This window comes from Lipotes vexillifer, unplaced genomic scaffold (assembly GCF_000442215.2).
Source record: "Lipotes vexillifer unplaced genomic scaffold, Lipotes_vexillifer_v1.1 scaffold519, whole genome shotgun sequence".
Classification (NCBI taxonomy): domain Eukaryota; kingdom Metazoa; phylum Chordata; class Mammalia; order Artiodactyla; family Lipotidae; genus Lipotes; species Lipotes vexillifer.
The window spans coordinates 1237045-1264547 of NW_006773945.1; the positions used below are offsets into that span (position 1 = coordinate 1237045).

General features: G+C 37.4%; 1 protein-coding gene across 6 annotated transcripts in view; it reads right to left on the bottom strand.

The window, feature by feature from the left end:
* Window positions 1-27503, bottom strand: part of SOX6 (SRY-box transcription factor 6) — a 527512-nt gene that overhangs the window by 66856 nt on the left and 433153 nt on the right. For 3 of the 6 annotated variants that reach the window (XM_007448581.1, XM_007448580.1, XM_007448583.1), the window contains 3 exons: window positions 22294-22443; window positions 17158-17341; window positions 13810-13997 (listed from right to left, as the gene is read on the bottom strand). In XM_007448581.1, the coding sequence (XP_007448643.1) occupies window positions 13810-13997; window positions 17158-17341; window positions 22294-22443 (522 nt within the window). Of the gene's footprint in view, window positions 1-13809; window positions 13998-17115; window positions 17342-22293; window positions 22444-27503 lie in introns of all 6 variants that reach the window. The other 3 variants (XM_007448582.1, XM_007448584.1, XM_007448579.1) reach the window with 1 other exon arrangement.

The following is a 27503-nucleotide window of genomic DNA, read 5'->3' on the forward strand; positions in this document are numbered from 1 at the left end:
AGCCAAAGGCTAACAGCGATTAAAGGGGAAATCGACAGTAACACAACCATAGTAGGAACTTTAACACCCCACTTTCACCAATCGACAGATCATCCAAAATGAAAATAAATAAGGAAACACAAGCTTTAAATGACACATTAAACAAGATGGACTTAATTGATATTTATAGGACATTCCACCCAAAAACAACAGAATACACTTTCTTCTCAAGTGCTCATGGAACATTCTCCAGGATACATCATATCCTGGGTCACAAATCAATCCTTGGTAAATTTCAGAAAATTGAAATTGTATCAAGTATCTTTTCTAACCACAATGCTATGAGACTAGATATCAATTACAGGAAAAAAACTGTAAAAAATACAAACACATGGAGGCTAAACAATACACTACTTAATAAACAAGAGATCACTGAAGAAATCAAAGAGAAAATCAAACAATACCTAGAAACAAATGACAATCAAAATACGACAACCCAAAACCTATGGGATGCAGAAAAACCAGTTCTAAGAGGGAAGTTTATAGCAATACAATCCTACCTCAAGAAACAAGAAACATCTCAAATAAACAACGTAACCTTATACTTAAAGCAGTTAGAGAAAGAAGAACAAGAAAACCCCAAAGTTGGTAGAAGGAAAGAAACCATAAAGATCAGATCAGAAATAAATGAAAAAGAAATGAAGGAAACAAGAGCAAAGATCAATAAAACTAAAAGCTGGTTCTTTGAGAAGATTAACAAAATTGATAAAGCATTAGCCAGACTCATCAAGAAAAAACAGGAGAAGACTCAAATCAACAGAATTAGAAATGAAAAAGGAGAAGTAACAAGTGACACTGCAGAAATACAAAGGATCATGAGAGATTACTACAAGCAACTATATGCCAATAAAATGGACAACCTGGAAGAAATGGACAAATTCTTAGAAAAGCAAAACATTCCAAGATTGATGCCAGAAGATTTAGAAAATATAAACAGACCAATCACAGGCACTGAAATTGAGACTGTGATTAAAAATCTTCCAACAAACAAAAGCCCAGGACCAGATGGCTTCACAGGCGAATTCTATCAAACATTTAGAGAAGAGCTAACACCTATCTTTCTCAAACTCTTCCAAAATATAGCAGAGGGAGGAACACTCTCAAACTCATTCTACGAGGCCACCATCACCCTGAGACCAAAACCAGACAAAGATGTCACAAAGAAAGAAAACTACAGGCCAATATCACCGATGAACACAGATGCAAAAATCCTCAACAAAATACTAGCAAACAGAATCCAACAGCACATTAAAAGGATCATACACCATGATCAAGTGCTGTTTATCCCAGGAATGCAAGGATTCTTCAATATACCCAAATCAATCAATGTGATAAACCACATTAACAAACTGAAGGAGAAAAACCATACGGTCATCTCAATAGATGCAGAAAAAGCTTCTGACAAAATTCAACACCCGTTTATGATAAAAACCCTCCAGAAAGTAGGCATAGAGGGAAATTACCTCAACATAATAAAGGCCATATATGACAAACCCACAGTCAGCATCGTTCTTAATGGTGAAAAACAGAAACCATTTCCTCTAAGATCAGGAACAAGACAAGATTGTCCACTCTCATCACTATTATTCAACATAATTTTGGAAGTTTTAGCCACAGCAATCAGAGAAGAAAAAGAAATAAAAGGAATCCAAATCGGAAAAGAAGTAAAGCTGCCACTGTTTGCAGATGACATGATACTATACATAGAGAATCCTAAAGATGCTACCAGAAAACTACAAGAGCTAATCAATGAATTTGGTAAAGTAGCAGGATACAAAATTAATGCTCAGAAATCTCTTGCAGTCCTATACACTAACAATAAAAAATCTGAAAGAGAAATTAAGGAAACACTCCCATTTACCATTGAAACAAGAAGAATAAAATACCTAGGAATAAACCTACATAAGGAGACAAAAGACCTGTATGCAGAAAATTATAAGACACTGATGAAAGAAATGAAAGATGATACAAACAGATGGAGAGATATACCATGTTTCTGGATTGGAAGAATCAACATTGCAAAAATGACTATACTACCCAAAGCCATCTACAGATTCAATGCAGTCCCTATCAAACTACGACTGGCATTTTTCACAGAACTAGAACAAAAAAATTCACAATTTGAATGGAAACACAAAAGACCCCGCATAGCCAAAGCAATCTTGAGAACAAAAAACAGAGCTGGAGGAATCAGGTTCCCAGACTTCAGACTATACTACAAAGCTACAGTAACCAAGACAGTATGGTACTGGCACAAAAACAGAAATATAGATCAATGGAACAGGATAGAAAGCCCAGAGATAAACTCACGCACATATGGTCACCTTATTTTTGAAAAAGGAGGCATCAATACACAATGGAGAAAAGACAGCTTCTTCAAAAAGTGGTGCTGGGAAAACTGGACAGCTACATGTAAAAGAGTGAAATTAGAACACTCCCTAACACCATACACAAAAATAAACTCAAAATGGATTAAAGATCTAAATGTAAGGCCAGACACTGTAAAACTCTTAGAGGAAAACATAGGCAGAACACTCTATGACATAAATCACAGCAAGATCGTTTTTGACCAATCTCCTAGAGAAATGGAAATAAAAACAAAAATAAACAAATGGGACCTAATGAAACTTCAAAGCTTTTGCACATCAAAGGAAACCATAAACAAGATGAAAAGACAACCCTCAGAACGGGAGGTAAATATTTGCAAATGAAGCAACAGACAAAGGATTAATCTCCAAAATTTACAAGCAGCTCATGCAGCTGAATATCAAAAAAGAAAAAAGCAACCCAATCCAAAAATGGGCCGAAGACCTCAACAGACATTTCTCCAAAAAGATATACAGATTGCCAACAAACACATGAAAGGATGCTCAACATCACTAATCATTAGACAAATGCAAATCAAAACTACAATGAGGTATCACCTCACACCAGTCAGAATGGCCATCATCAAAAAATCTATAAACAATAAATGCTGGAGAGGGTGTAGAGAAAAGGGAACCCTCTTGCACTATTGGTGGGAATGTAAATAGATACAGCCACTATGGAGAACAAAATGGAGGTTCCTTAAAAAACTAAAAATAGAACTCCCATACGACCCAGCAATCCCACTACTGGGCATATACCCTGAGAAAACTATAATTCAGAAAGAGTCATGTACCACAATGCTCATTGCAGCTCTATTTACAATAGCCAAGACACGGAAGCAACCTGAGTGTCCACTGATAGATGAATGGATAAAGAAGATGTGGCACATGTATACAATGGAATATGACTCAGCCATAAAAAAGAAATGAAATTGAGTTATTTGTAGTGAGGTGGATGGACCTAGAGTCTGTCATACAGAGGGAAGTAAGTCAGAAAGAGAAAAACAAATACGGTATGCTAAAACATACATATGGAATCTAAAAAAATAAAAATAAATGGTTCTGAAGAACCTAGGGGCAGGACAGGAATAAAGACACAGACGTAGAGAAGAGACTTGAGGACACAGGGAGGGGGAAGGGTAAGCTGGGATGAAGTGAGAGAGTGGCATGGACTTACATATACTACCAAATGTAAAATAGATAGCTAGTGGGAAGCAGCTGCATAGCCCAGGGAGATCAGCTCCATGCTTTGTGACCACCTAGAGGGGTGGGATAGGGAGGGTGGGAGGGAGACACAAGAGGGAGGAGATATGGGGATAAATGTATATGTATAGCTAATTCACTTTGTTGTAAAGTAGAAACTAACACACCATTGTAAAGCAATTATACTCCAATAAAGATGTTGAAGGAAAGAAAGAAAGGAAGGAAGGAAGAAAGAAAGTTACATGGCTTTGAGATAAAGCAACAGACTGAATGCAGAAGCAGAAATAAGAATCAAGGTTATCTACTACTAAGCCAGACATTACAGAGATTTGCAAAAAGCTAAAACAAGCCATTCTTCTTACTATTTTTTTATTTTGAAAAATATACTTAATACTAAGAAATGTTATTTATATTAACATCTAATGGTTTTATTATGATTTTTAAATGAATAAATAATTTTTAAGTTTTAATATTATATATTATAAACATTTATATATATATAAATATGTGTGTGTGTGTGTGTGTGTGTGTGTGTGTGTGTGTAAAGGGGCCCTGGGACCCTTTGAAAATAGCTGATCTAGAAGGACTAAGAGATTAGATCTAGAAGGATTAAGGATTAGAAAGTACTTGCCATAGTGGGAGGTTAGGGCTATAACATTCTTATTATTAATAAATGTGCTCCATACATGCCCAAACCAACAACTCTTTATGCAAAATTATTAACTGTGATGTGTCAAATTTTAACCCTTTGACTGGGAGATCCTTTAACTGGACATGGCCTCTTTTTAAAAAATCTTGCTTTACAATGGTGTGTTAGTTTCTGCTGTATCACAAAGTGAATCAGCTATACATATACATATATCCTCAAATCCCCTCCCTCTTGCATCTCCCTCACACCCTCCCTATCCCACCCCTCTACGTGGTCACAAAGCACGGAGCTGATCTCCCTGGGCTATGCGGCTGCTTCCCACTAGCTATCTGTTTTACATTTGGTAGTGTATGTATGTCCATGCCACTCTCTCACTTTGTCCCAGCTTACCCTTTCCCCTCCCCGTGTCCTCAAGTCCATTCTCGACGTCTGTGTCTTTATTGGACATGGCCTTTTGATTTAAAACATTTGTTGTAAACAAAACTAAAAGTCTTATATTTACTCCTTCCCCCACCCCAACCCTAGGAAGTATCTTGAACCTTTTAAACTGAGATAAATTCTCACCATTCATTCCATTTAACCTGCGGAGAAGAGAAGAGCCAAACAAGTTTGTTTTTGCTTTTTATGAATTGGGTCTTAAACTAGTAGCTAGGCAACCAATCAAATAACCCTGACAACAAAAATAAAAGGAACTTAACAATAACATTGAACTTAATGATAGCCAGGAGTCTATATACAGCACTGTTTAGTTGTTCAATGTTATTGGTTCAAACGTAAAGTCTAACACTAATAAAACTTACTTTTTTTTCTAATTTATGGCATTTTTGACCTTTGTATGCTGTTTTAGAAAAACACTATCACAAGTATACATATAGTTAGTTACTCCTTTATAAGAAATACACATGAAGCATATATATCTAGGTAGACTTCTTTATCTCATGATTTTAGCATTCACTTCATTGAAATTGATGTTTGAAACTCAGATGTATGTCTTGTTTTAGGTTTTAGCTAAAATTGCCCTGTGAATTTCACAGAGATGTAGGGAACAAATGAGATGATAGAGAGGTAATGATGGAGCAAAGTGATCTAGAGCTGGTGTTAGGTCCCTAATCTGCAAAACAAGGACAGTATTATCTATATCCGTGAATTTGGGAAGGTGCAAGAGAGATAACATATGTGATTTTATATATATATATATATATATATATACATATATATATATATATATATATATGTATATATATATATATATATATATATAAAATCACATATGTTATCTCTCTTGCACCTTCCCAAATTCACGGATATAGATAATACTGTCCTTGTTTTGCAGATTAGGGACGGGCCCAGCCGCTCCGTGGCATGTGGGATCTCCCCGGACCGGGGCACGAACCCGCGTCCCCTGCATCGGCAGGCAGACTCTCAACCACTGCGCCACCAGGGAAGCCCCTGTGATAATATTTTTCAACCACAGAAGCACTATAAAAATGTTTCTTGTCAGGATGTGAAAAGTACTACATAAACTTTTTTTTAAAAACCAACTATTGGGACTTGCCTGGTGGCACAGTGGTTAAGAATCCGCCTGCCAATGCAGTGGACACAGGTTCAAGCCCTGGTCCGGGAGGATCCCACATTCCACAGAGCAGCTAGGCCCATGCGCCACAACTGCTGAGCCTCCGCTCTAGAGCCCGTGCACCACAACTACTGAAGCCTGCGCACCTAGAGCCCATGCTCCACAACAAGAGAAGCCACCACAGTGAGAAGCCCGCGCACCACAACAAAGAGCAGTCCCCGCTCACCGCAACAAGAGAAAGCCCGCGTGCAGCAACGAAGACCCTACGCAGCCAAAAATAAATAAATTAACTGAATAAATTTAAAAAAAACCCAACTATTGCTCTGATTTGCAAAAGAGGATACTATAATTAGAATTTGTCCCCTTACTGTAAAATCTCTAATATGCCCAAACCGCTCATAGTACAAGTTGTCAATATCTTGGGAATAAGCTGACATACACAAAAGCACAACTGAACATGTTAGTCAACTGCTCACAAAAATTACCGTCCTGATTAATCAATACTATGTACTCCTTTGGAGTAAATAACCTCACTAGTTTGTGTGCTATATAAGAAACTCATTTATTCCAAACACATTTTGCTAAATAATTTGCTCACAATCCCCTTTCACTTATTGTTGTACAGCTATATTGATCTTCTGTCTGAACTTATCCTGTCATGCAACAATGAATATCTGAATCAACTGTATAAGTAACAAGGAGCTGTGGAAACTGACAATGTGAAGCAGAAGACGTCTAGTATGTTTTTCATTTCCAATAAAAGGGGGCAGTATTACATCAGTGTAATACTGATGTATTATTCTGATGTTTTTGCAAAGTATGGGTGAGAAGCAAGAATCTACACTTGTAAAAAATGAACAACTGCTTTCTTGAACAAACAGGAACAAGTTTACAATGTGCCTTAGTGACTGGATTATTATTTTCCTATTTACTTGATTGAAAAAATATAATTTTGGCATGAGAAATGCATATAGTTATCAAGAATCAGGTTAAGTATTCTCAAAAATCATAGATTGAAATTCTGATTTTTCTGGAAATACATTAAAGTATATATTAAATTAGTAGGAACAAAAGCTCCCTAGCACACTAATATTATAAAATCTGAACATTATCATGTTGGCTATGAGCAGATCCTAGCAAGTAACTAAGGTATACCAGTTACTTTAAGAGTGAAAAAGAAAAATGCATATCTTGAGTTTGTAAGAAGGTGCCTGTTAGCTTCTAACTAACCTTCTACTCTATCTTAAGACATTTTGGCTCCAAGGAGCAGTAGGTTAATCCATTCACCTTTGGAGAGTGTCAAAGAGTGAAAATTTAATAAAGTTAACAACAGGTTTGACCACCTGTCTGAGGTTCTAAAGTGGAAAAGGACCTAATATTAATGGAGCACCTCCTGTGCCAGATACGTGCTCTACATATGTTTTCCCTCAAAATGATCCTTCAAGGAAAGGATAATTATCTCCATTTTATAGGTATGTTCATTGAGACTCACAGAGGTTAAGTAACTTATTTAAATAACACTGTTAGAAAACAGGACAGGCTGCTTCCAAGATTAATCCTAGAAACTGAGACACAGGATTAACCAACTCCAAAACCCATGCTCTTTCAAATACACCATGTGGCCTCTAATTCTATTACTGCTCCTGGTCTAGCCACCTCTTCTGTCTCTTTGTCTGTACTAGCATCATTTGATCTTCTGTTTGCTGACTGACATCTTTCCAGAGCCACAACCAATGGACATCATGGTAGGGAAGAATGCCCTACCCAGACATAAGGTGAAAAGTATACAGGAAGTGGGGGTCTCAGTGCTTTTCTGCTTCACTGTTTCTGTTTATTTTTACCCTGTCTTATTCCATCAAAGGTTTTGGATTGCAAATGTAAAAAGTGCTTCTGTATGTAATAAGCTTAAAGATCTCATAGAAAATTAGTAAATGAATTTAATACTGTTCTATAAATAGAAATATCATTGATTAAGAATTAGGAAAGCTGAGGGTTTCCCTGGTGGCGCAGTGCTTGAGAGTCCGCCTGCCGATGCAGGAGACGCGGGGTCGTGCCCGTTTCGGGAAGATCCCACATGCCGCGGAGCGGCTGGGCCCGTGAGCCATGGCCACTGAGCCTGCGCGTCCGGAGCCTGTGCTCCGCAAATGGGAGAGGCCACGACAGTGAGAGGCCCGCCAAACGCAAAAAAAAAAAAAAAAAAAAAAAAAAAAGAATTAGGAAAGCTGAGATTTAATTCCTGCTCTGACATGAATCCACTATGTGACCATGGGTAAGTCATTTTCTTTCTTTAGGTCTCAGTTTTCCTGTCTGTGAATTGAAGCTATTGGACCAGGTCAAATGTTATATCCCCTCCAGTTCTTTCACTCTACAGTTTTAATCCCACGGATATACTTCAGAGGCAGATAGAGTGTGATAATAGCGTTCATGGTAGCTCATTTTGACATCCGATAAGGTCAAGAATTTTTCTTAAGAGATTCACAGAAGATGAAGGGAACAGCAGTTCAGGCCACATATATAATGTGTAATCGGCCTATTTATGAGCAACTCTGATCAGTAAGTAACCAGTTTTCTGGCTCCTCAAGGTTATTAAGATGACCAAAATAACCAGATACCTAAGTTACAAAATACCTATGCAGGAAAGTGCTCTAACCAATCACTGAGTCAGCATTCAAATATCAAGGAAGTCAAAAAAGTTACAAAACACACTTTAACACTAAGAAGGCCCACCCTGCCTTGCCTCTCTTCCAGCCAGATGCACTTAGCTTAGCTTAGCTTAGCAGATTTGGAAGCTGCCTATCAGAAATTCTGCAGTGTATTGTTCTGACTGAAATTCTGTCTTAGAGATGTCAAACAACAAAATTTGGTAAGCAATTAGCCTATAATATGATCTAATTGCCCTGGTACTATGGGAGGTGGTTGGTGCTCCTGCTGTGGAAAGCTAAAACCCAGAGAAGTAACTTAGACTTCGGCTGGCAAGACACTCATGATCCATGCACAGCAGCTGTGTTGAAATGATGGAGCATAACAGTTCCTAAGGCGCCGTTACAGTCTATCGTCCCTACAATCTATATATTTAACAGACCCTAAATATCCTGTGACACAGCCAACCAGAACAACTCCATTGGTGCCGTTCTGGCTGATCAAGTCAACAATGTTTCATTTTAAAGTGTCAAAATAGGGGTTTACCCAATAAAGTGAAATACGCCATGGGTAAACATGTATTCATATGGACATATATGTGATTCTGTGTGTGTCATAAAGACACAAGCACCCCTATGCCTGTGTAGCAAATGTTTCCCCTCAGTTATGAAACATACAAAGCATGTTTTATATACATCTAACGTTAGTAAATGTCACAAAAACAACTCTACAGTGGACATTGTGATGCATTGCCCTGATACCCCTTCAGGACTGATTTATTTCCTCAGCTGCAGGCAACGTTGTTGCTCACCTTCAGCTCTTGGCCCTCTTCGGCACTGCCTCAACTAAAGAGAGTCACATCACCTAAGGTTATGTCCCCTTCCCAGGGTAACCCTCATCCAATGACTGGTTGATACAAGTGTATAAAAGTTCACCCCCTCCATCCAACTTGGGACAATTCTGCATGGCCATGGCCATCTCAAAGCTTCATATGAGGTTGGCTAAGGCTTTGGTAAAGACTGCATCACAGTCCTATTCTGCTTTCATCCTTTCCCTTCTATAGGTGGCAATCAGAAAGAGTACCCCCCCAATAAACCTGCTCGTTAATCTCCATCTCACAGTCTGCTTCTCAGGGAACTCAAATCTGTGACATGCTCATTTGTAAAAAAATGTCCAAATATGAGTGTATGCTTTATATGCTTTATAAATTACAAGGTGTTATGACAGAAACACTGAGAAAAAATCTCTAAAACTGTATTATGGTTTACAAGAATAAATTCAGAAATCTAATTTATGGATCTTTACATTTAAGGAAACTGAGGTAATTACATAGAGGACAATTTTGAAGACAGTTAAACTGAATTTGCCACAATCCATTTTACCAATCTTATTGCACATTATATATTTACCCTCTTTGATCTCAGAAGAAAATATGATTCTCAGAAGAAAAGGTAGTGTCTTCTGAAATCTCATAAAATTAAGATGGATATTTTGATTATAAGAGAGCCAAATCAACTATCACAGGAGCCCTTTAACATCGTTCTTAATTTACTCTTCTGGCTGCAACAAACCTAGCAAACAAGGATAGATACATACTGGGTCTAGAAACTAAACAAAGCCTACACATCCACAAATATACATTCAAAAGAGCGACATTATTTGGGAGGGAGATCATGTAAAGGAGAGCTTGTGAGCACAACATCCCTGAATATAATGGACTTTTCCGGTGCCCCAAATTCAACCCCAATAAAGTCATCTACTGAGACAACAACTCCCTTCAACTGGGAAACCAGGGTTTTCTGATTCTGTAGAAACCACTTTGCCACTTATCTTCAGAAGCTCAATTACATTCAGTGTGATATGTTTTAGGACAAGTTAAGATTCATTATTATTATTTTTCAACCTTAACCTAATTTCTCATCTCTCTCTCATGGCTTCCAACACAAAATCAGGTGTTATTATTCTGGAGCCTCAGACTTCTTTCCTCCATATGAATTTTAAAAAGTCAATGAGAAATACTTAAAATTAACCTGTAGTATTTGAAGTTAATAGAGTCCTAAGCTTGAACTTCAACGGATGATATAAATTCAACCATATAGGGTCACTGTGTCAAACAAACAGAGAGAGTCACTGCAGGAAGCAAGGGATGTCCAGTGTCAATTTACTCCTAGGTTTAGCGCAAACGTATCAGGATGCCGCTAGTCTAAGCCTGCTTAATGTGACGGGGTGGGGGGGGGGCTTCACTGAAAGGCACAGTTGCTGTAACAATATGGAATTTATTTCTTATTTTCCCCCCAAGCTAAATGGCATATACACATTCTGTTTTAAATATTCTCTCTGTTAATATTCCAAACAAAAATTTCTAGATGCATTTTTCAAAGAAATATCTCATTCATAACATTAATCAAAGGCAAATGATTCTTCATAATTAAAAAACAAGTATGATTATTTAAATAAAATAACTTGTTTTTTGGTGGAATAAAGTTTCTGAAATGTATTAATTCTAAATATATTTATTTAGCCCAGTGATTTTTCAACTAGGGGTAATTTTGTCCTCCCTCCCCCAATAGGGGACATTTAGCAATGTCTGGAGACATTTTCGGTCGTCACAAAAGGAGTGGTGCTACTACTGGCATCTAATGAGTAGAGGCCAGATTAGCCACCCATGACAAAGAATTCTCCAGCCAAAAACACCAATAATGCTGAGGCTGAGAAACCGTGATCTAACCTAATAAATCTGAAGTTGCCATAGTTTTGTGCATCAACTCTGTTAGAAAGGAGTTTAACTATGTGAGTTGGTCAATATGCCAACTTTTGAAAAATCTAACTGTTTCCTTCTGCTGACCCTTCCATTATTATGTGAGGAGCTCATATCTGTGACAAAATAGTACATTTGTTCTATTTATTCAAAGATCACCCACAGTTTAGTCTACAAGTTATGGGAAACATAAGAAAGTGCCTACTCTGTACCAGGAGCTTTGCTAGGTATATTCATATATATCTTATTTCATTATAACCCAGATTACTACCCTCACATTACAGATGAAGAACTTGAGATTCAGAGAAGTTATTCAACTTACCAAATATCACACAGCTGGTAAGTGACAACTCGTTGTCTACCATTCCAAGTGAGAATATATAGTTTTAAACTCATTAATACTTTCTTGCATATGCAAAGAAAACTTCTGAATCATTATGATAGTTAATGGGGTGAGGAGGGTAATTAGCTTTTGACCATGTATCTGTCTGTATTATTAGAATTTTCAGTAAGCATATACTACTGTCATTTGAAAACTGATACATTTTAAAAGACTCAGGTAAACAAATCACTAACATCCTTCTCATATTATTTTAGGATTAACCATTGACAAAACTATAAGGTCGGAGATGGTCTCTGGTGCATGTACCCATTCTCTTGCTTTTAACCCAATTTCCCACCCAGTATCCCTGTGCCAAAATGTGTTTACCTATCTAGGTCCCCAAAAAATATCTTACAGTTATTCACATTAAGATTAAATATGTTACTATTTCATGGTGCTCACTGAGCATAGTATAGTGTCTTAGGTCAAAAGATTAACTGTGTTTATCTCTAGTATCAGAGTGGTAGAAAAGGTATGGGGGCAAGGCTTTTCTTTTCTTGTGGTCCTGAAACCTTACTGTATATGTAACCATCTACTGAGGCAGTTCTTAAAGAGGGGCTCTGGTTTGTGAGCCCATTGCCAAGGATGGAGCACTTAATGGGGAGGGGGGCACCTAAGTGATTGAGCAGATCCGGTGACTGGCATGTGTATAGCAGGTCCCCAATATATAAAAGTTTATGGCTTAACCAACATCAAAAGACCCACCATTCCCCCAGACAGTTTCTCTCTTACCTGATGTGAACCTCCCGCCAAGAGGATCAATCAAGGTGGAGGAGGAAGGAGGCAAATAATGATTAATTTAACATATTATATATTTATATAATCTGTCTATTTATCTATAGGAAATAGGGTCTTTGCAGATATAGTCAAGTTAAAATAAGGTCACACTGGATTAGGGTGGACCCTAAATCCAATGACTGATGTCCTTATAAGAAGAGGGAGATTTGGAGACAGGGGGACATACACAGAGGGAAGATAGCCATGTGAAGAGGGAGGAAGAAACTGGAGTGATGCAGAGACAAGCCAAGGAATGGCAAGGATCATTCATTCATCAAATAATCAGAATTTTTCACCCGGCGTATGCCAATAGCCTCTCAACTGGTCTGCCTATTTCCATTCTTAACCTCCTGTAGTCTGTTCTTGCACATTAGGCAGAATGATCCTTTTATATGTAAATCAGATCATGTCAATGCCCCGGACAAAACCAGTCTAGGAATTCCCATAGGACTCAGAGTGAAACACAAAGCCTTTCCAAGGCCTACAGGTCTAACACACTCTACCCCAGGCTATCACTTTACTTCACGTCCCACTGCTCTCCCTTCCCTCAAGCTGCTCTTGCCACGCTGGCCTCCTTGTTGCTGGTCCTACACTCTAAGAGCTTCTAAGCTTATTGTTCCCACTGCCTGGATGCTCTTCATGTGGCCTGCACAGGGGTTCCTTCAGATCTCTCTACTCCGTAACACTTCCGCAGAGTCCCTACCAACCTATCTAAAAGAACAATCTTATAACTCCCTATTCCCTTAACTTGCTTCCATTTTTCTCATGGCATTGAGTCACCTCCTGATGTTACTGACATTACTCGTTATGTATTTAACTGTTTATTTTTTCCTCACCTGTGTTCCCCTATTAGAATGTAAGCTCTATAAGAACAGAGATTTTTGTCTGATTTGTTCACTGTTGTATCTCCGGTGCCTAGAACAGTGTCTAATACAGAATAAGCACTCGATAAATAATTTGTTGAATCAAAAAATAAATGAATGCATTTTGTAAGTTGCTTTGTTTTCTATTTTGCTCAGGCAGATAGGAAGCTTAGTAATAAACTGAATGATGAGTCATGGTAATGTATTAGCCTTCATTGTGAGCATATATGCTTCTTCCTTTTTTAATATTCTGATAGTCTTGTAACCTCATACAGCCCCTTTATTATAAGATATTTCTAAATCTTTTGGAATGGGACAGATAAACACCAATAGGCAGGTAGGTTGGGTGCCTGGGTGGGTACCTGGGAGGTGACCCACACTAAGTGGGAAAGGGCGTATTTGTTAATCAGCACTAATGATTAAGTGTGATGCAAGAAAGCCCTCAAGCTAGGACCCCAAATCTTTGGCTGCAGTTTGATGCTTGGGAGCCTAGAAAGAGCCAGATAAAAATGAGTTAATGGGTCTAGCAGAGCCAGAGAAGGAGGCAAGCAAGTTTTACCTTTTCATTCCTGCAGTTGTTCAGCCCCATATTATTCATGGTAGACAGTTTCCCATCAACACCATGTGGCTGTTGCTGCTGTTGCTCCCGCTGGATCTGTTCTCGCATCTTCCGAGCCTCCTGAATAGCTTTCATCACTGTATCCTGATCCCCAAACAGGGCAGGGGAGTTGAGACTGGACAGGATATCTGCATATACAGGATGCATTATTAGAGGCTTGTAAGGTTAGACTCTTAAAAAATACTGCTACTACCCACTCCCCTGTATAATATCACATCCTCTGAAGAAGGAAGAGACACATTTGCTATTAAGAAATAGCAATACAGCACAGAAATCCAGGGTAACCGATCTGTGCTGTGGTGTTTTTAGCCCTCGGAGGACCAGCGTTTCAGTTTATCTGGGTTCTGTCAACACAACTCCTCACAGATGAAGGTTCCTAGATTCATATACATACATACATACATACATTATATATATATATATATATATATATATATATATATATATATATATATATTCTGGCTATATCTAACAGTTAGATTATATATATATATATATATATATATATATATATATATATATATATATTCTGGCTATATCTAACAGTTAGTGGGACAGTAGTGGTGAAGAAAGGGGTGGGGATGGGTGCAGAGACATCTGTGCAGGCTGACCATTATATCTGGTGTGCTAATGCAGCAAAGTTGTTTCTGGCCCAGCCAAAAAAAAATCTGTGAGGCTACATGTGTCCTTTAGCAGATATCTGTGTGTTCATATGTCCACTGCAGGAGAGAAGGCGTGGGAAGGAACATACCGCACTCTCTGTTCCCCAATCACTGGCTGGTTAATGAAGCATTCTACTCATCATGCTGCCTCAGTTATTTACCAAGAGAATGACAACCCATTTCCTACCCGCAACCCGAACACCCACTGTTCTCAGTTCCCTGTCTTCGTGATAGTAAGGCTGTATGTGTGGGAATGGATTTCACATAAGTATACAGCTTCAAATAAAGTGAAAACATTTACTTTCATTATATTCCATGCAACACAGAAGGACAAAATTCAAAATTAAACTAATTTTCCTCCACATCTTGCATTTTACTGTAGGTTAAAATTAATACTTTAGATGAGGCTTTCCAATTTTAGGCAAAAAGAAGGCAATTGCTTGCTGACTGACAGATTTCAGCTGCTGTGATAAAGTTTAATGTGATCAGCTTGCATGTATCCTAGTATGAGCATTTCATAGCACATGCATGTGTGTGTGTGTGTGTGTGTGTGTGTGTGTGTATCTGTGTGTGTGTGCACACACCTCACAGAGACAGAAGGGACAGAGGAAATCAGACTACAATCAAGCTCACATCACACGTCTATGTGTGTGCAGTGCATGTGTGTATGTACTTGAGTTTAGAAAATATCACCAACACTACCTATGGAAAAGTTCTAGAAAGTTAAACAGCCACTTTTTAGGATATAGAAAACCCATATCTTTTGCTCTGAAGCTTTTCTGATTAAAAAAAAAATTCTATCCAGTATTGTCTGGACAAGAGTGCTATTACTTCAGCTCATTTCTAGCTCACGATCTAAAGAATACGTTCTGCTGAGGTATAAACTCCATAAGAGCAGGGCCTGTGAAACAGTCATCTTTGTCCCTCACAATGCTCAGTACAGGAGACAAATGCTTTCCAAACAAAATTCAGAAGTGGATTATAGGAGGGCCATTTCAAGATCAAGCCTATTATTTATCCTCATGTTGGCTTTTTTTTCCCCTCATCTCACGACTTTCAACAATTCAGCAATCATATTCACATGCTGGAAATGATTCATTTCTCTTTCCCACAGCAATCCCACTGACTTGGAGCGAAAACCTCTGGGCCCCTGAAAGAGGCATCCTAACTCAAAAAGAGAATAGGCTGCTGTATGTATCCTAATGTCCCCAGTTTCAATGAGGAAGATTTACATCTCAGCATCAGAAGATTCACTTAGATTCAGCATAGCTCAGCATATATTCTAACTGTGAGTTTATAAAAAGAGCACTGAGTTATATGTCAGAGGACCTGGATTCTAGTTTTGACTCTGCTAATTAATACCTGCATGGCTGTGGGCAAGTCGTTTTAACTGTTAAGACCACAATTTATTATACAATGAGAGTAATAATAATATACTACCTAACTCATTGGATTATTGTGTAAAATCAAATGAGATAAGATAGGCAAAATGGTTTTTTAAATTGTAAATGGCTACACTTACACATTATTTTATTTATTACAGGAAGCAATTCAGGCTATAGGATTCAACAACACAAGGAAGGTAATATGGTGAAGAAATGCTAGTTCTAGTCCCTAATCCCTTTGAAATTTTGTGTCTTTATTTGAAAATTAAGAGACTTATAGAGCATAGCAACAATAATGTTCATATTTATTTGGCTCTCTGCTACTACATGCTTTCGTGCTTTCACAATTACTGTTTCATTCCACATGTATATGTAAATGTGTTGCTATTCGGTTGTCCAGTCTTTTTAAATTGCATGCCTTCTGGGTGCCAGATACCATGTTAGGCACTTTATATTTTTTTCTCTTTTAATTCTCATAACAACCTATGAGCTAGGTAATATTTCCCTTCCAGAGATTAGGAAACTGAGTTCAAAAATATTAAATAATTTTCACAGGGTCACATAGCTAGTAAGTAAAGGCTCTCTCAGTCCAAGTCTGCCTGATGCCAAATCCCATTTTTTTCTCTATATTTCTCATACCTGGGTATGAATATCCCTAGAGATACCTGGCAATACATCAGAGAATGTAAGGAGGCAGAGGATCACTATGACATATCTTACTAGACATTAACTTTATTTCATATGATGGCAATAAAGTGTGTCATTCATGTTTGCTTCAATGCAAAACTGATATGGGATAAGATGTAAAATTCACAAACATTTTACAAAGAAAATATAAAATGTCAAATAAATTTTGGACTTTTGGCAGGCAGCTTTTAGGCCAGGTTCCTTTAGGCCCTTGGAGGGTTCATGTTCACTCTTAATCTGCCTAGAGTTGCTTCAGCGGCAAAGCACTGACCAAACACAGAAATTTCTAAGTCTGTGAGTGTTGGATCTAACTCATCATCATCTGAAGAACCCATCCCAGCAGGATTTATATTATAACCTTTTCTAAAAGTTCTAGTCACCCAAGACACTATAACTGGGTTATGTTTCAGTAGAAAAGATTTTACTTTCACTTTCACTTTTTTTTTCTTGGACTAAGGAACACTTTGGAAACAAGAATCAGTCATCAGTAAACATGTTTTGCTTTCTTTTACCTAATTCATAAGTCTCTTCCTGGTGTTGACCTTTCCATTTACCTAAAGAGGATCCTCTTCCCAAGCTTCCTCCAATGGGGCTGGGGATGCTGCTTTTGTTAGGCAGATTGACAGGGCTGGTTTTGCTGGCTGGAAAGAGGCTTTGGGTGGGAGATGTTGGAGACTTTACAGGCTCAGCTGTCTTGGGCCGGGATGAGAGATTCAGCGGCTGTGCTGCTGCTTCATCCTACAAGTTTACCATAAATAATTATTTTTTTTTTAATGAAGTACATTATCACTTAGTAAGCCACAGTTATTTTATACCTCAGAGACAATGCCACATTCTCCTACAATAATAACAAAAGAAGCTAATGATCTACCTCCTTGAAGATTCATCAGAAGGAAACCTCATTAATTTCCCTGTGTTATGTTTCTGTTTACATTAACTGTGTAGCTGGATCATTCTTTTTGCTAAATTAAAATCTGAATTAGCTCACATTACAGCTTCATTTCCTAATGTGTTTTCAGGGATCTAAATTAACCTAGGGCATTCACAAAGAATTATTTAAAATTTCAGCAGCTCTGTAGTGCTTTTGTGTTATTCTCTCTGAAAAGTTCCTGGAACTATAAATAGGCTCTGCCACTAATTTTTTAATATATATTTTAAATCAAACAATAGCAAGTACTTTAAAACTGGAAACACAAAGTCTTCCTCTGCTCTTCTGGGCCTTTGCCCAGGGAGCCGCATGCCACAGCATGGCTTCTATGTGGCTTCCTGGGTGTGGGCACTCTTCATGGTCTATATTCTGGTCTCTATTTATGTTTAAAATTAATTTTTGCAAAGAGCAAGCACACATTATAATTATGTTTTACATACCATGCTATATACAATTTATTTTTCATGTCTAAAGTGATGTCTCTTTATATTCTTTGCTACATATATTTACAGAATGTCTATTTTAAGATGCCTGTTTTTCTATACTGAGCACAGTATTCAAATACCTGGCTTGTAACTCTGGTTTTAGCAGGAGCTTGAAAGCTAAGCTCCTCACCTTTATTTTGTTTCATTTATCCTGCCATAAAACACCCTTAACAACACTTCCGTCATTCTAGAAATTTAATTGTAATATGAGCATATTCATTTAAATGTTCAGTTTTAAGATCTGCATTATTGTGTTCAAAATAAAATTGTCAGCAAATGTTAACTCCTGTTTTGCTTCTGAGAAGACACAGGGAACTTGCTTTTAATGTTATTGTTTAAAACACACAGTAGAGCTTGGAAACTGAACTTTCTCCCCTGTGGCAAACATGTGACCTCTCTGGGCTCGATATCTTCATCTACAGAAAAAAGGGTCTGATTCTAGCTGATCTCTAAGGTCTCTTCCAGTACTAATGGTCACTGTTTAAGAGGGAACAAAAAGGGATGCCAGAAAACAGTACTCAGGAAGGAGGATTAGAGAGAGAAAACGAAAATAACATGCACAGAGGAGCCTTTATGTACTAACACCGTGCTAGACATTTTCACAAATATTAGCTCATTTAACTACCAATAACTCTATGAGGCTGGGCAGTAGTATTCTAAATTTACAAAGGAAGAAGCAGTCAGAGAGATAAAATGACTGTCCAAAGTCATACATGGAGGGACAAAATTTGAATTATAGTTTATTGGGCTCCAAATCCCAGGGCCTTTTTCTACTAAACTATCAGCTAAAATAAGTCACTTGGTAATGTAGGGATACCCTAGCTTTATTCTGTTGTTTTGTTTGTTTGTTTGTCTTGGTAGGAAATAAGTAATCTGGCACAACTATGGTGCAATGCACTTTTATCTCTATCCAGACATAAGATAGGTTCTCAGGAAACATAGTTGTATCCATTACAAATGTCGAAATTATCTGATATGCTTAATTACAATTTACTTGCCTTTGCTCTGAACTCAAAGGATATTAGACTAGTTAGTTCCTTTACTCCTATCTAAATAATAGTGATTTATAAACTAGGTATTTAGTTAGCTTTCTCCACATTTCTTTTACTTGGGGTTTACCAAGCTTCATAAGGTACCTGAGTTCAGAGTTTTCCTCAAATTTGGAAAATTTTCAGCCATTACTTCTTCAAATATATTTTTCTGTCCCTTCCTTCTCCTCCTGGGGCTCCAGTTGCATATATGAGGCCATTTGATGTTCCACAGCACTGATAGTCTTTTTACTATGTATTTCATTTTGGACAGTTTCATTGTTATGTCATCAAGTTCACTAGTCTTTTCTTCTATAATATCTAATCTGTTGCTATTCCAAATCAGTACTAATCCAGAGTACTTTTCATCTCAAACACTGTATTTTTCATCTCCAGACATTCAATATAAGTTTTCCATGTCTTGTCCTATAATGTTCATGTTTTCCTCTACATTCTTGAATATATGGAGTTTATAACACCTGGTTTTACTCAGTTTTGAATATAGGCAAACTTCAGATATATTATGGGTTTGGTTCCAGACCACTGCAGTAAATCAAATATCACAATAAAGCTAGTCACATGAATTTTTGGTTTCCCAGTCCATATAAAACTTACGTTTATACACTACTGTAGTCTATTAAGTGTGCAATAGCATTATGCCTAAAAAAACAACATATATACCTTAATTAAAAAATACTTTATTGCTAAAAAAATGTTAACCATCATCTGACTATACAGGGTTGCCACAAACATTCAATTTGTAAAAAGTGCAATAGCTGTGAAGCACAATAAAATGAAGCTCAATGAAAAAGGTTATGGGACTTCCCTGGTGGCGCAGTGGTTAAGAATCTGCCTGCCAGCGCAGGGGACACGGGTTCGAGCCCTGGTCCGGGAAGATCCCACATGCCGCGGAGCAACTAAGCCTGTGCACCACAACTACTGAGCCTGCACTCTAGAGCCCACGAGCCATGACTACTGAGCCCGCGCACCACAACTACTGAAGCCCACGTGCCTAGAGCCCGTGCTCCGCAACAAGAGAAGCCACTGCAATGAGAAGCCTGTGCACTGCATTGAAGAGTAGCCCCCACTCTCCACAACTAGAGAAAGCCCACACACAGCAACAAAGACCCAACGCAGCCAAAAATTAAAATAAATAAATTTATAAAATATAAATAAATAAAAAAGGTATGACTGTATATTCTAATATATTATTTATTATTTATTTATTATCTATATTATTATTTATTCTTATAATTCAATAATTGCCATTTCCACCAACAATGCCACTGAGCATGGGAAGCTCTAGTAAAAGTGACAGAACTGACATTTGAACAGAAACATCCTTACTCCTGATGTTGACAATTATAGCAAATAAAAATTCTGGGGGAAAAAAGGAAAGGAAGACCATCTATTTTTATTTTTGTTACCTTCAGCTAACAATGCCCTATGTCACGCAGTCGTGTGGGAAAGAATGACTACAGAGAGAAACATGAAATATTTTAGTGACCATAATTCTTTCAATTAGCAAAATATAAGATTATTTTCAGAACTTCTGTAATAATAGGTAGGAGCTATTTTAAAAATTTAAAACATTTGCTTTATGTCTTGGTCTATATATTTTTACTCACACATACAATAAACAGTCTAATAAGTATAATAAATGCCTCCTTTGTTATTAACATAAAGTATAGTCAAGTCAAATTATATAGAGAGCTCCCTAAGAATTTGCATGCGGTCAAGTGAGTAATAAAATTCAGTTGGCCCACAAAACTGGAATGGTAAAAGCAAATATAAACTTGAATCTAACCAGGGAACATTTTACTCATCCAGTAAAGGCTTGGTTTGGTGCAGTTCCATTTGGCCAACCCACTTATAAAATGGCTTTTTCATGTTAAAGTATCTAATACTCAATACCTCAAGTCACTGATGTTTGATATGCTTATACTCCAACAACTATAATTAAACAAAGTGCCTTGGTTTGAGTGGTAGTGTTCTCTTATTCACAAAAAGAAACTCTTGGAACACAAAATAAATAGTCTGTTTCCATAAGTTAATACTATCTTATTAAATGTAAACCGCCTATTGTCATATCTCAATATTTCTAACAACAAAGCATAAATGTTCATCTACTTCTTTGGAGAATCTAAAGGCATGGGTGGCATTAAATTAATTCCTTTGGGTGGGCACTGGCAGAACTATCCATCCTAATTATGTTTACTTTTTTTATCTTTGGTATTTGGGATCCATATTTTTTAAGGGCTTTCCTGAAATCTCTAAGTCCCTATCTGCAAGTTTTAGAAAATAAAACAATTTAAGTAATTCTGTGGCCTTCAATGCTGTTTTGTTGGCCTTAGATGTTTCCCATGTAATGAGTTAAAAATAATTGCAAAATTTCTCCAAGTGCAGTACTTCGGGCACATTACAATACTACATCTGTGCTTAACATATCCCGCAAAGTAGGTAAGTCAGTGATACAAAACAATTGTTTCTTTGAGCTGTCTGAATTTGTTAATTCAATAGAGGAAGCAAAGGCAATCGCAAAAACCTATAAGTACCAGCTGCAGCACAAAGTTAGACTGGATCATCAGTTCCCCTCTGTCACCAAGCACCTCCTGGCTACCCCATTTTAAGACACTGAAAATCAGTGAGGAAAGGATCTATTAATGTTTCAGTCATAACTTGGGCAATCCTGTTTATCCTATCACAGCTATATATGGCATCAAAGCATGATTACATTATGACACCACTCATTCCTCAGAGCCACCACATTTATAACTATTTTTGAAGGAGAGAGCTTTATCAACAAACCATATAAGGTCCAGCACTGGGTTCTATTTTGTCAATCTAAAGTTTTGATATCCTCCTCCTCTAGCACTGTAAGTTGGCTCCCCACCTGTTTAAGGAAGTTAGAGAGAAGTGTCACAAGACTATGACAAAGACTGGTAATAAAACCATGGCCATTCATGCCAATGAACATTGAAAAATAAACGCCAGAATCCAAAGGGGAAAAATTCTTGAGAAGTAAGTGTGCAGATATAGGTGAAGATCTCACAATATGGCACTATTGTTATCAGAAGGGAAACACCTGTTTCTCAGTGCTCAATCATGAAATTTACAATAAAGAGGAGCATTTTGGGGTTCCTTTAGGCTGTTTTGCTTCCTGCCGTTTATTCCCAACACAGCCTGGTTCACTACCTTTCTTGTGAAGCTATTTTCCAAACTGTTTCCATAATCCTGCAAAGCAAATACCTTAACTTGAGTTACCGGGCTGGTCCCTCTCTTTTCATTTTTTATCCCAGTAGGTGAGACTGCCCCTGCTGTGTTTGGTGGCTGTGGAGTTGATGGCATCTTTGCTCCAGGTGACACCTGCATGCTGGCCAGCTGAGCGGCATAGAGCTGCTGCAAAAGAGGGAAGACAAACATCATCTCTTTAAATGCAGCTGAAATGGAGTTTCAAAAACAACTTACCGTACTGTTAGATAATTGTTTCTCTGACAGCCCTGCAATTTCTCTTTCACTATTTTTAAAGAGGAAAATGAAAGAGAATAAACAGTATAACAGAAAGAAAGAGCAATGATATGGGAGTCATTATTCTGTTCCTGGTCCTTCTAGAAATAAGTTTATGACCCTAAACAAAGGATTGAATTGCTCTAGGACTCAGTGTCTTCAGTCACACAAAAAGGAATTTGACTAAATGGTCTCAAATATTCTTCCTAGTACCTAAAATCTTCATAAAAGTTCTTTAAAAGTCGGTATGTCCATTCATGTAATTTTAATATTCATGGACTAAGAAACTGATCTAAACTTTCCTAGGGATTTCTGGAAGAACATCATTCTAATCCAATACTGACTAAACTTCTCTGGGGATGCTGACCCTTCTGGATGATAAGAGTGCTGCCCTCAAGATCCCTGAGGCCCAATGCCAGTCCCTCCTTCCTCAGGGTCTTATTTCTATGCAGCATATAACATAATCCAAAAGAGAATATAGCCAGATTTGTGGGGGGGGGGGGGAATCAAGCTTCTTTTTCCTAGCACAGGATGTGAAATCCTTAACTGTAGAGTTATTAGCTTTGGGGTGAAATTGGTGATAAATGAATGTGTTAATCTGCTATGGCTAACCAGAATTCAGATACCTCAATTTTAACACAATTTCATGCTTGAAAATGCCATTCAAATATCTTCTTTTCTTCTTATCATCAAGAATTAAACCATCAAGATTATGACTACCTTGATAGTCATATTTCTATCATAATAAATAGAAAGCTTCCTAGTTCATTAACCACAGAGAAAATAGCTCAAACTTTGCCATATTAGTAGGGGAGGAAAAACAGGTGGTTTGTACGTAATTTCCAGCATTACTACCATTCAGATGGACAAATAAAAAAAATTACAGACCTTTCAGCACATGTAATTAAATGAAAGCTTAATAAAGAATAACTTGCAAGAGCCAGATGTGCTTATGTCATGACTGTTGCTTTCTCTGGACCAATTTTTCTAATATAACAAGCCTCTAAAGAAATTAAAGTTTCATAATTCTGTATGTGCAATGACTCAGTGGCAAGAAAAATTCACAAGTAAGAGTCAGTCAAACTGCTAGAACTTCGGGGGAAAGAAAGGACTATCTTGTTTCCTTTTTCCTTGTTTCCTTCAAAGGGAGTGGGGCGCGGGGTGTCTTCAAAGGGAGTGGGGCGCAGGGGTGGGGGGTGGATGCTGAGCCAGTGAAGAAAAGTTCTACACTAAATGGAGGGGAAAAGTACTGGCTATATGGTGGCTGGTATCATGACCAATATGCCTTACTATTGAGTATTAAAGAGTCAGGAAATCTTCGAGAGACAAGAGTCCTTAGACATCATTTATGCCTTCATTTTACCTCATGATTCACAAGATCAGAAGAAAGTCAATTTTACTCAATCTTGAGTCCTTCAAGGAACTTCAATTAGTGAAGAAAAGCAGAAAAACAAACCTTTGGACACAAATCTATTTTTTAAAAGGCTGACTAAATTCAGAAATCCTTCAGAATAATTGAACAACATAGTTGCCTTGGAGAAACAGAATAGCGTTCATTGCTCCCTGTAAAGTTTCGACAATCATCTATTTTACATTCCGTTCTAAAGGCTTGTACCTAAGAGAGGCAAGCTGCCTTAGAACTGCTGATTCCTTGGAATTCCTTGTGCCTTCTGGTTACTGATATGTTAGAGGCAGGAAGAAGTATAGCCACAGTCTGTAAAACTCACAGACCGGGGTAAACTGGACAGTAGAATATCAGGTAAGATTTAGTAGAATGAGCCTTGAAATAGAAATAAGAAATTAAGAGTCCAATGTAGAGATAGAAAGTGCTCATGAAAATAAAAATTTTCACATTCTGCCTAACAAAATATATTAGTTTAGACAGAAGTATAGAGCTTTTCAGATTGAAGACTTTAGATCTGACTTGGAGAAAAGAATGCCATTCATTGAATAGGCATAAGTTTGCAGAACAATTTCACAAATAGCTCATCTTCTAAGCGAACATTAATTGAATATGTTCCATATGCCAGGCTCTGTATTAGGAGCTGAGGAGGATTCAAAGTCTTGGAACAAGCATATAGCTCTGGAGGAGATGGAAGATAAAGATCCTTAACAGTTGATTTGCACCTTTCCTGCAATGCTTATTCCTTTTTTTAACTTTGTGTTTAGTTATGCACATGTCTTATCATGCTTGATAGACTGTAAGCTTACTGAAGTCATGATCAGCCTAATTATTATTATTATTTTTTTTTTGGCGGTACGCAGGCCCGTCACTGTTGTGGCCTCTCCCGTTGCGGAGCACAGGCTCCGGGTGCACAGGCTCAGCGGCCACGGCTCACGGGCCCAGCCACTCCACGGCATGTGGGATCTTCCCGGACCCGGGCGCAAACCCATGTCCCCTGCATTGGCAGGCAGACTCTCAACCACTGCGCCACCAGGGAAGCCCAACCTAATTATTTTTGAATGCCTAGCATCAACAATAGTGACTTGCAAATAAGAGATAACCAATCAGTATTTTCTGAATTAATGTGCTATATATAAAATCCCTGGATGTTAGGGAGGAGAGATATTCTCTCTATAAATGAGGCAACAGCAGTGGTATACGATTATATTTATTGTAAATGTAATGAATAATTTCATGGTGTTGAGTTTTAAGAAATAAAAGGAAAATAAATTCAGTGCAAATTAAATTATACTGTTTTACAAGAAGTTATTCTCTTGAAGTCATTTTTAGAATGTTGACTAGATAGCTCCTCAATAACTGCTAGCTTCACTAACCCATCTTACACTTTTCTAACACAAATTGTAGTACTGATTTTTCTTCTCAGCCTAGTTACTTATAAATTTAAAGTTTCCCTAAATGCTACTGCATCCTTTTCTGAAAGAATATAAAATACTAGTTATTCAAATAAATAGCTTTAAGTTAGAAAACTCCTTTGCTGTTGTGGCCCTCCCGTTGCGGAGCACAGGCTCCGGGTGCACAGGCTCAGCGGCCACGGCCCCCGGGGCCCGCCCCTCCACGGCATGTGGGATCTTCCCGGACCCGGGCGCAAACCCATGTCCCCTGCATTGGCAGGCAGACTCTCAACCACTGCGCCACCAGGGAAGCCCAACCTAATTATTTTTGAATGCCTAGCATCAACAATAGTGACTTGCAAATAAGAGATAACCAATCAGTATTTTCTGAATTAATGTGCTATATATAAAATCCCTGGATGTTAGGGAGGAGAGATATTCTCTCTATAAATGAGGCAACAGCAGTGGTATACGATTATATTTATTGTAAATGTAATGAATAATTTCATGGTGTTGAGTTTTAAGAAATAAAAGGAAAATAAATTCAGTGCAAATTAAATTATACTGTTTTACAAGAAGTTATTCTCTTGAAGTCATTTTTAGAATGTTGACTAGATAGCTCCTCAATAACTGCTAGCTTCACTAACCCATCTTACACTTTTCTAACACAAATTGTAGTACTGATTTTTCTTCTCAGCCTAGTTACTTATAAATTTAAAGTTTCCCTAAATGCTACTGCATCCTTTTCTGAAAGAATATAAAATACTAGTTATTCAAATAAATAGCTTTAAGTTAGAAAACTCCTTTGCAAACTAATGGTTTAGGAAGGAAAAAGGTTAAACTCTGATTAACTATTACATAAGCATTTACAAAAGTCATTCCATGTAAGATTCTCAGAACACAGTTCATAGTCATAATGACGATAATAATGAATATTAATTTCCAAACAACATTGAGGTTTAAAAAATCAACAATGCAGTAAAGCTTATAACAGGCTTAGCCAAAGTCCTTTAAACATTTATACTTTGGTGAAGACTGTTTTCGTAAGTATAGGTTCTTCCATTTCAATTTTGAAAAATGTTCAGTGGTTGTTTGGGATATTGAATTGTCTCTTTATCCAAAATATATAAAGACATGCAGTGCATACATGTAAAAATGAGCCTTGTTAAATATTTTTCAAAATTATAAAATCACTCATATTTTATAGGAGCACTTTAAGAAATGCTTTTACTATTTTATGGCTAAAAAAAACCTACTTTTATTATTAGTTCAGTTTTAATAAAGTAGCCAGCATTAAAATTTTGGTAAGCTGAACAATAACATACTTAGTACCTGGAATTGAAAGGGGCTTAACAGATCATTTAGTCTAGTCTGACCTCTTCATTACACTGACAAGCTGAGGTCTAGAGAACAGAAGTAGCACCCCCAAGATCATATAGCTGGTACTGGAGCTAGAATAAGAATTCTCTAGCTCTCATTCCAGCATTATCATTTAAAGTAGAAATGGATATATGAACCAACCTTGGTACTTTTCAAGCACATTTCCAGTACAGATGAAATTTTCAATGGCAAATCTTTATTAAATGTGTACTATTAACTAAACACTGTGCTAAACAATGGAGGTGCAACAACAAGCAACTCAGAAATAGTCCCTGCCTTAATGGAGGTATTAAATAAATGCTTAGGTAGTAACTATGAATTACAGTTAGAATAAGTGCTGAGAAAGAAAAATATAGAATGTCAGGTGGCTGTCTAACAAAGGTATTTAATGTAGCCTGAAGGACTACAAGGATCAGAATAGCTTCTCTAAGGAAGTAATGCTTCAACAGCTATCCATGTGGAAAGGTTGATAAAGAACATTCCAAAAAGAAGACACATCAATTATTATGGCTCTGAGGCAGGAAAGAAGGTAACGTTTTTCGATGAACTTAGAAAAGGCCAACATGGTGCGAAGGCTGAGTGAGCATAGAGCGGCATGAGAAGAGGCGAAAGAGGGGTAGGGTCTTATTAGGCCACATTAATAATTTCAGACTTTATCCCCAAAAGAGAAGTACCTAGAAAGAGCAATGAACTAGAACCAAGACACAAAGACTCTCTTCTATGCTTATCACTAACTCATTGACCAATCTTTTTTTTTTTTTTTTTTTTTTTTTTTC